The sequence below is a fragment of the Meleagris gallopavo genome, chromosome 1 (assembly GCF_000146605.3).
Source record: "Meleagris gallopavo isolate NT-WF06-2002-E0010 breed Aviagen turkey brand Nicholas breeding stock chromosome 1, Turkey_5.1, whole genome shotgun sequence".
Taxonomy (NCBI): domain Eukaryota; kingdom Metazoa; phylum Chordata; class Aves; order Galliformes; family Phasianidae; genus Meleagris; species Meleagris gallopavo.
Genome location: NC_015011.2, coordinates 172,560,326 through 172,570,361, shown reverse-complemented (window position 1 = coordinate 172,570,361; position 10,036 = coordinate 172,560,326). Strand labels below are relative to the sequence as shown.

Below are 10,036 nucleotides of genomic sequence, written 5' to 3'. Positions count from 1 at the left end.
GTGCCTCTCGCTACTCTCCCTACATTGTCTTTACTGCTTACTTACAGAGATTTAAATAGGAAATGGGATGTTATAGCCAGCAATACATATATATATAGTAGAATCTGAGATGGTTGTATAATTGTTTCTTTAGATCTTTTCTCTACAATGTGTTTATGTAAGGATGTACTTGCAAAATTATCCTCCTGACTGATTGGTTCAAGGATGCTGTTAAGGAAGATACTCTTGTTTCAAACCTTCTGTTTAAGAACTTTGGGGGCACATATAATAGAACACTTCTCCATAATTATAGCTATGAGAAAGATATGTATTGTCAGGAAAATAGACACTATTTAGTCACAGAAAAAATCAGATCAAGAACATTATTGTGGGATTTTTTATGAAATCTTGACCTATCTAATGAATTAGATAGATAGATCAGTAATATGTGCCAGAGACTCATGTAAGCAGGATGCACGAGATATTTGGCACACACCAGTCAAAACTGTAATGGCCTCAATCTTTGGACCGAGAAAACAAGATTAAAACCAGCCATGGCTCCTCCCTGGAAGGTATCTACCAGACTTGATGTCTGTATAACACAGAGGTAATGCAGTGACCTGCATCTGGCTCACAGGGTCTTGTAGCACAAGTCTTCTTTTGCATACACATGGCTTTCACCTCTGCAGTGCCCTCCTTGGCCATCATGGTGGCACAGTGAAACATGCCTCAAGTTGCACCAGGGGAGGGTCAGGTTTGATATTAGGAAAAATTTCTTACAAAGAGGTTTTTGAGGCATTGGAACAAACTATCCAGCCAGGATAGACTCACTGTCCCTGGAAGTGTTCAGGAAAAATGTAGATGTGGTATTGGGAACATGGGTTAGTGGGTGTGGTGAGAATGGGTTGATGGTTGGACTAGGTGATCTTAGTGAGCTTTTCCAACCTCAATGATTCTAGGATTCTATGCAGATGTAAGCAGCTTTTGCACTGTCTTTTTGAAGATATGGTATGCAGATGAGGTTTCATCCTCACCAAAAAAAGTATGAATTTTAGAGATGCTTTCTGAACATTCTGAACAGCCTAATATTGGTACATATTCACTTCAAATTTTGACAGTTTTCTAATTCATTGAAGGATTCTATGACCTTAAGCTATATTTCAGAAGACTTTTTGTTAGGAGTTTGCATGCTTTTGTGTGTTTTCCTCCTGTATTGATGCTAATGGAGACTACAGACAGAGACATCTATCTTCAAAACTCTCCACTTTACTCAAGGAGAAAGCATGCTTTGTTTTGCAAAGCTTAATAATGTCTATGCTGTGGCATTTTGGATGTTGCTCTGCACCTCCAAATCTTTCTTGGTACAAATGTCCTCCTGGAAACATTCAATGAGGAGAGTTCTTTGTTGGTTTTGTTTTTTTCTTTCGTTTCTTTTTTTGTCTATTTACAAAGTAAAAAACAAACAAGCAAACAAAAAAAGAAGCAAGCAAACAAGCAAACAAACAAAAAAACAATACTGCCACTTCAAATTTGGACACATTTTATGCTCTTATCTATTTTCACAGAATGAGGTGCATATTTGTGATTAAAGAGAACTCTGATCACCTAAGAATCGCATAAAAATAGAACAGATGATGATTTGAGGTATACTTTATTTGATATACCTTAATATTTGTTAGTAAAAGAAAAAACAAAACAAAACAAAATCTTACATTTTTGCTACACTATGCAATATCATGGCTCTATGCTAAGCATCCTGCCCAGTCTGTGCTGATAATTTTTTAGGAAAAACTGTATCACTTCACAGTGCCTATTGGAAATAGGTGGACATTTGCTTCAACAAGTACAGCTATTGCTTTGCAAATCCTGGACTCAGACATGTCCCTATTCATTACAAGGAGTTGGACTAGATGACCTTTACAGGTCCCTTCCAACTCAAACAATTTTATTATTCTATCACTCTATCTGTTCTCTCTTTGTTGCTCTGTCTTTTATCTACTCCAAGACTTAGACGAGCATAGTGAGGCCCCAGTCCATGGCTGATATTTCAAGTTAACTGTTCCATACTTCTGCTCTATTGGGCAGTTCACAGGCATAGGAAGAAAAAATATTTTGTACCATTGAAGGATCATTGAAGATCGTATGTAAAGAAAACTCTTAGACCTGTGGAGATTTCCTTGTTCTGATAATGATCCTGGTCAGATTATAAATACCCCGACTGGAATATCTTGACTGGAATGAAAACAATGGTAGGAATGTGTCTTTGGAGGAAGGACTGCTCATTTGTTCTGAATTTGTCTAGTGAGAGGATAGTGTGGTTGGGATTCTGAGGTGTTAGAAACGAATGTAAGTCATAAGGAAGGGAAATGCATTCAAGCCTTTTTCTACTGGGAGCAAGTAATTCTTAATGACAGGAAAGATCACAAATTGTAGTCCCCCTTTAGCAAGTCATAAATTTAAATTCTGCCATGACTGTAGTAAAATTGCAGATGCCAGTTTATATCATTGCACTCATACTATTTATCTCTACATTCCCATGGAGAGAAATCTTCTGTATTGAGATCTTGTTATACTTCTACTTTATTTTTTAACTAGTCACCATTATTTGCTGTTAACAAAGAACCTGGAATCACAGAATCACAGAATAGCCAGGGTTGGAAGGGACCTCAAGGATCATGAATCTCCACCCCCCTGCCACAGGCAGGGCCACCAACCTCCCCATTTAATACTAGACCAGGCTGCCCAGGGCCCCATCCAATCTGGCCTTGAACTCCTCCAAGGATGGTGTATTCACAACCTATCTGGGCAGCCTGTTTCAGCACCCTCCCACTCTCATAGTAAAGAACTAGTGCATTTTTTATGTTTTATGATGGAAATCATTTACAATGAAACCTATGCTATGGTTGCCCTTGGCCATGCTATTTTGTCAGTGGTAACAAAAGATCAGAGCTTGTCATGGGTGCCCTTCTCTGTGCTGTGCTGGACTGCAAAAGATCAGGCAACCAGCTGAGTCAGTCATTCCATCTCAAACAGGCAGTATGACAAGGTGCCACACCAGAAAGAAGAAAGGAGGCAAAGTTTTTAAAATGGAAATCAACCCAGCATCTCTGGAGTGGCAAACTTCTATATCCCAAATGACAGTATTGGCCTTTATAAAATATGTTGTGAATGTTTTATGAAATCTGTGATGGAGAAAAACTGGGATATAGAGAAGTTTATAACAAAAGATACATGTGACACATTGACTTTACATCATTGTTAGCACAAACATTACAGTAGAAAAAAGAACTCTCTAAGAGTTGATCTAGTAAAAATGATATGAAGTTATTTCATCATTATTATTATTATTTATTTCTTGTTACGCTTGTAATAATTCAGGTGCTTTCCAAACAGAAAAGCTTCTGGCCCTGCCCCGAGGAGCTCACAATCTAAAGGTGGACAAGGGGAGAGATGAGGAGAAGGGGTCCACAGAGCAGTCAAGACTCCAAGATGGAAATCAGCCATAACTTAGTAATCAAATGTGGTGTGAACATAGTGTTGCAAAGCTATACAGACCTTTTCCCCACTTTTCCATTTTGGCTCAGTGAATTCACTCCTAGGTGCCATGGCGCAGGTGCATGTACAGGAAGGAAGCTCGCAATATGTGAGCTCATGGAGAGTAGTATGTGAGTAAAGCAGAGAGGAAAAACTCACCCAAATGTATATCAATGAGAGGATTTTCTAAACTCGGTTCAGTAAAAGGACACTTTATGTCCAGAATGGTATGGCTTTCGGTCATATCCTACAAGGTGGTAGTTGACATGTCATGGATTCCATTTGTTTTGTCCTCATTTTCTGCATGTTTTGTTTTTCTAGGAATATAGGATGTAGGTGTACAGTATGCACCAGGTTTCTTACCACAGGCAAAAATGAATTACAAAATCTATTAAAGTAGGGACAGGGATGTTAAGAATGAAATGACCACAGTGCTGTGGTATATTCATGTCTTCATGGACAAAGGATGGTGTGGAAGCTTAAAGGTGTTCCTTCTTAGGTCAGTTGTAAATTTAAGTTTTTAATAATGTAGGACACCAGTCACTAATTAAAAAGAAACAGACTGTTTAATTTTAAAAATACTGTTTTTGACTAAGACAAGAAGTCACTTATCAATTAAGAAAAATACTATTAGGTTTTCTTTACTTAGACATTTTATAAAACCTCCAATCAGGTTCCCCCAAAACTCCTAAGCTGTCAAAGGAACTTTTGTAAGGTTTTTCTTTAAAAACTTCTCAGCAAACTGCCATATTTTCAAAGTACTCAGGGGTTCACTGTTTGCTTGTTTATTCCTGATGTATCTTTCTCTCAGCAAATACAAGTGAAGGCAAAAGCTAATAAGCAGCAGAACATTAAAGTGCATAGGTTGTCCACATCTGGAAAAATAAATGGTTGAAGAAGCAGTAGCTGTTGTGACTACGGATTCCTGGGAAGTAATCCGTCATCAAAATTTAGCAAGACACAAATATTTCCTTTGCTATAAGATACATTTTTACAGTCTTTGAATCCGGTGTATTTCTAACAGCGGCATCAGGAAGGTAATAAATCTCTTGCTGAGTGGGAGAAGCTGTAATTAAATAATCAAATAGACTGATTGTTCAAAATTTACAGGTATTCATATTCCTTCAATAAATAAAAGAATATACTTTATAGTTTGTTTCTTTATAGATTTTGAAGCAAATCAAGTTCCTAACAATTTAAATAAATGATTCTAATAGCTTGACATGACATATGTTGACAGGAACCACTTATGATTATTATGTTGCCCAGAATTTTTAAGAACCTACAAAGTTAAATAAAGGCTTACAAGTCTCTGAAGCTACTTTTTATTTGCATAGAAAAATATTTATCGTAGGAGTCAACTATCATATGAGAGAAATTGCTTTTGTTGAAATTGAAAAAGATAGCTAAAAAGTTTCTGTGGGTTATTGCAACAGTACAAGAATACAAGATGCTTCCATTTATTAAAAAATGTAAAACAAATTGTGAAAGCTAAAGCAGGCTACAAAACAGAAGGTCCCTTTATTATCTTTCTCTTGTTTACTGTGTTACAAGATCATGTGCCACAGTTGAGTACTATAAAGTGTAATTCTGCATTTGCTAATATGTTCTTAAAACATTCCCCCCCAAAAGCACTATGCAAAATATATATATTTGTAAATGCTTCTTCCTGTAAGCATCACAACCTGGTTATCACATAGTCACCTTGCTCAATGGTTTCCTGTTTTCCATCACAGTTAGTGTTAATGTCTGATTCCTTGTCCAGCTGATCCTGTGGTGTGGCTGATTCTGAGTTCTGTAACTCCATTTTCTCTGTTTCTAAAGCACAAATACTTCCTTCATCCTGTGAATCCAAAGTGTTGCTGTCATTTTGCAACTCAGCTACCATGCACTTTTCATCAGGACTTTGAGTGTTTACTTCACAGCTCACAGTCAGTTCTCCCTCTTCCAGTTCATCATTTTTCTCACATTGTTCTTCTGCCTGTTGACGGGAAACTTCTTCAGAAACAGTGTATATTTTATTTGTACTCTGCTCCACAGAGTTTGTTTTTGATCGTCTGTGAAATAACCCAAAATTTTTTATGTCTGTTACAAAATTCACACGCTTCTGTTTCTCCTTAATGGACTCTGACACCAACATTGCTGAGCCATTGCTTACGTTATGTGCTTCAGAGGCAATTGTGGCTGATCGTGGGTGAATCATTGTTGTAATATCAAAAAGGCTGAATGCCTTTTTCTTTCCTTTCTTGTTTCCTTCACTTTCATTCTTTTCTTCAGTTTCTGACAGAGAGGAAGCATCTTTATTCATTTTTGGAGTCTGCACATTAGAAAGCTTGCTTCCTTTTAGCAAACCCAGGACTTCAAAACGGAAGCTGGAAATGTCTTGTTTTAACTCCTAGAAATGAATAAGAAAGATCAGAGGATTAGTTCAGAAAGAAAGATCAGAGAATGAAACCTAATGTGACTTTTCCTCTTATTAATAAATAAAAAATAAATAAATAAATAAAAAGCTTATGCTATGGATCAGTTATAAGCTTCTCATCTGGATAATACCTGAGATGTTCAAGTTACTTAGCAGACTCTGCTTAATAGATCTTCCAAGTAAGGTGAAAAAAGTGATCAGCAATTTCATCAGGGGAATCTTCAGAGGAGATGTATCTTGCTTTAGATATCACTGACATTGGTGCAGAAAGGAGCAAGGACAACTTTATCACCTGCAGCTAATCTGCTGGACTGCATTAACGCAACACTACAATGGCATTTTGATGCCAGATATTAGATAGATCAGATATTATCACCATCCCCAATACACACACAAAATAGGCATACAGAATCATGTAACAGTTTAGGGTGGAAGGAACTTCTGGAAATCATCTGGCCCAACTTCTGCTCAAGCAAGAGCAGAATGGCCAGGACCATGTCCAGACAGCTCTGTCATTTATACAGTAGAAAAGTTCTTCTTGATGTTTACACGGAATTTGTTTTCCAGTTTGTGCCCATTGCTTCTTGTCCTGGCAGTATATACCAGTGACAGAGCCTGGCTCCATACTTCAAGCAATCTCCCTTCATGTATGTGTGGACACTGAGATCCCCTCAAACCTCCTCTTCTTCAGGCTGAACAGTCCAATCTCTCAGCCTCTCCTAACAGAAAAGATGCAGAAGAAGGTCCTAGAACTGGACACAGCACTCCAGGAATAATCTCACAAACACTGAATAGAGGAGAAGAACCATCTCTCTTGTCTTGCTGGTCATACTTTGCTTAATGCAGCCAAAAAACAAACAAACAAACAAACAAAACCATTAGCCTTCCTAACAGCAAGGGCACGTTGCTGGCTCGTGTTCCACTTGGTGTACATAAGGACCTCCAGGCCCTTTTCTACAGAACTGCTTTACAGCTGTGCGCCCCCAGTGTGTTTGGTACCTGAGCTGTTCTTCCCCAGGTGTAGGATTCTGTACATCTCCTTGTTGAACTCCATGAGGTTCCTAGCAGCCCATCTCTCCTGCCTGTCCAGATCCCTCTAGTTGGCTTTCTGGTGGATCAGTCATTCCCTCTAATCTTGTCTTATCCATGAATTTACTGAGGATGCATCCAGATTGTTAGGGAAGATGTTAAATAGGACTGGACCCAGTATTAGCCCCTGGGGTACTCTGCTCATTACTAGTGTCCAGCTAGCTTTTGCACAACTGACCACCTGCCCTCTTGGTCTGTCTGTTCAGCTGGTTTTTAATTTACCACACTGTCTGCTCATTCAGCCTATACTTCAGCAGCTTTTCTATGAGGATCATATGGGTGACATATACGTGCAAGCTTCTCTGTGAGTGGAATACAGGAATTGCAGGCAGGACTTTGTGCATTTCTCCTCGATGTTGGGTAGCTGGCAGCCAAGAAAAAAGCTAATCACAGCAGGATGCTTCCTGCCAGTACAATTTCTGATCTCCATCCCTTAAAGGCCTATCTCAGGAGAAGACATCTTGCTTTTACAAGGTGTCTATCTCTTCATTTTCTGGATGAGAAATGAGAGCAACTGGCTCAGGCTCTTTCTTTATCTTCTGCATGCCAAAGCTGAGGCAGATGAATATCATTTTGGAAATTTGAAGGTTGAGGCACTAATAGTAACAAAATATTTAATGCTAAAAATACACAGTTATGTAAAAGTTGTGGTGTGTACAGCCCTGTTCACTTAGTCTTGTCAGATTAAACAGATTATAATATTTGACTCCTTATTTAAGTGTTCAATTTATTAAGCCATACAAAATGTGTTCTGTATACAAAAGTGCAAGTGCACTCAATTGCACATAATCTTTATTTCCTAGTGTGGAACTATTTGCATGTTACATTAGCAAATATTTTTTTACATACACTTAGTCCCACTTTGGTGTGCCCTTATTTCTTCCCTCTCTTCACCCCATAACTCAAACTAGATGATAAAAGTGATTATTTTTTAGCAAGGAAGGGTGGTTGCTGTAGTCTATAGCAATACTACCTGAGCACACGGACACTGCTCTATGGAGGAAGATATGTGTGATTGTACAGGTGGGGACTGTGAAAAAATGTGGTTCATAGTCTTCTAAAATATCTATGAACGTACAATTAAATGCATACCTTAAAATTTTCTTCTGTCAGCCCTTCTTCAGTTTTGGCATCTCTAATCATTGCTGCAACGTACCTCTTAACCAGATTTCTCATGACTTCCTAAAAACATAAAACATTGTGTTAGTTTTCTGGCTCATAGTTACTAAATCTATGCTCACTAGGTCTGCTCAACTTTTTGTGCTTTAGGAACATGACAAAAAATGTACAAACCTCAGATATGGTTATTTTTTTTCCTCTCTTTTTCAACAATGATATTAAATATACTAAGAATGGCTGCACTGGGTTTGACCAACTGCATACCTCATGCTGGTAATCTGCTCTCTTACAGTGAGCAGTTGCTGATACTTAATGAGGAGTGCAAGTGAAATACAGTCATGTAATGTTATTTCCAGCTGTATTCTTTCAAGCCTTCTGCAGCCTGAGATTCAGGCACCTTGTGAATCAGAAATGTTAACCTTAGGTTTAATGGCCCGCGACAGGTTTTCCCTATGTGTTTTGAACTCATGTAAACATTCAGTATCCACAAATTCGCTGATTAATTTCAAGGCAAAGCCAGAGTGAAACTCCTTGTTTTTAAATCTCCTTTTTTTAAAAGCTGTTCTCTGATAGTTTCCAGCATTTCCCTCTACTTCTAAAAATTCTAAAATTCGGAAGAAATGTCTGGAGGAATCCCAATCCATATCCCTGACTCCAAGTAGAGCTATCTCTGCAGGTGTACAAGGTTGCTTAGGTCCAGTCAAGTGCTGAATATCTCCCAGGATGGAGATGCTGCAGTCTCCCTGTATTGCTTTTTTTTCAGTTCTTTACCACCCTCAATGTGACAGTGATTTTCCTTGCAGAATTTCCCTTCTGGAAACTTGAGTCCATTGACTCCTGTTCTTTTTCTGTGCACATCCAAGAAAAATCTGGCTCCCTTCTCTCTCTAACCACCCACTGTGTTATTGGAGACAGTAATTAGATCCCCCTTAACCTACTTCATACCGAACAAACACAGATCTCAGCTTCTCCTTTTATGTCAGCTCTCTAACCATCTTGGTGGCCCTATGCTGGATTCTTTCCAGTTTGAAACATCACTCTTGTATCAGGGGGCCCAAAACAGGACACACTGCCTCAGATGCAATTGTACAAGAGTGGGCTGGAGGAGAATAACCACTTCCTTCAGTGTCCTGCCTACAGCCTTGTTAATGCAGTCTATTACATGACTGATGTTCAGTCTGTGGGTAGATGGTAAATAGCTGCTCTGTGTTCACCTTTATAATTTCAAAGACTCCTGCTGTACCCTCCACAGCTGTCACTTCTTCTGGTTGGAAAGTCCTGATTTATAGTCATTTCCCGTATGGAATCCATTCATTTCCAAATTTTCAAGTGTACAACTCACATCTTGGTGGATATGCACCCCATTAACACAACAAAAAATGGAAAATAGATCTGAAATTATCCCTCACGCTACAATAATCTCCCAAATCAAGAGACAGAAGCAAGAAGGATGGAGAAGAACAGTTGGCAGGAGTCAACCAATCTCTCTAGGCAGAGGTATTATTAAGGAGCTCTCTATATGTGAGCAGAACTGGAAAGGGAGAGATGGAGAGCTGACTGATGGAGCATGTCAGGTAGATGCATGTATGTTCCCAATTGATCCCAGGAGGGAGGTGGGAGTGTCTATGTCTTTTTTAAAGGCAATCCATGTTGAAGTAGATTAAATGTTAGTTAGTCTAGAATTTCTTTAGGAAACTATCCTTTTTCAACCCAAAAGTAGACTACATTTCTAATGCTGTTATTTCAACACGAAATATTCTACACTCTTTTGCTGAGAATGAAATAAACACAGATTTTCTTTCTTTCTTTTCTATTTCTTTTTTCTACTTTCTTCAGAAATCCTTCCCTTCCATTCCATCTCTCCTCTCCCAACAGGATCTTTTGGAGGCACAA

The 10,036-nt window shown here is 38.5% G+C and overlaps 1 protein-coding gene across 1 annotated transcript; it reads right to left on the bottom strand.

Moving 5' to 3' along the window:
* Positions 1 to 2,699: 2,699 nt before the first annotated feature.
* On the bottom strand, positions 2,700 to 8,222 carry LOC104917566 (short transient receptor potential channel 4-like). Its single transcript, XM_010728960.3, has 2 exons — positions 8,117 to 8,222; positions 2,700 to 5,908 (listed from the first exon to the last, which is right to left on the bottom strand). Exons 1-2 carry the CDS (start codon positions 8,198 to 8,200, stop codon positions 5,192 to 5,194), a joined length of 801 nt encoding a protein of 266 aa, XP_010727262.1. The 5' UTR covers positions 8,201 to 8,222; the 3' UTR covers positions 2,700 to 5,191.
* Positions 8,223 to 10,036: the final 1,814 nt, after the last annotated feature.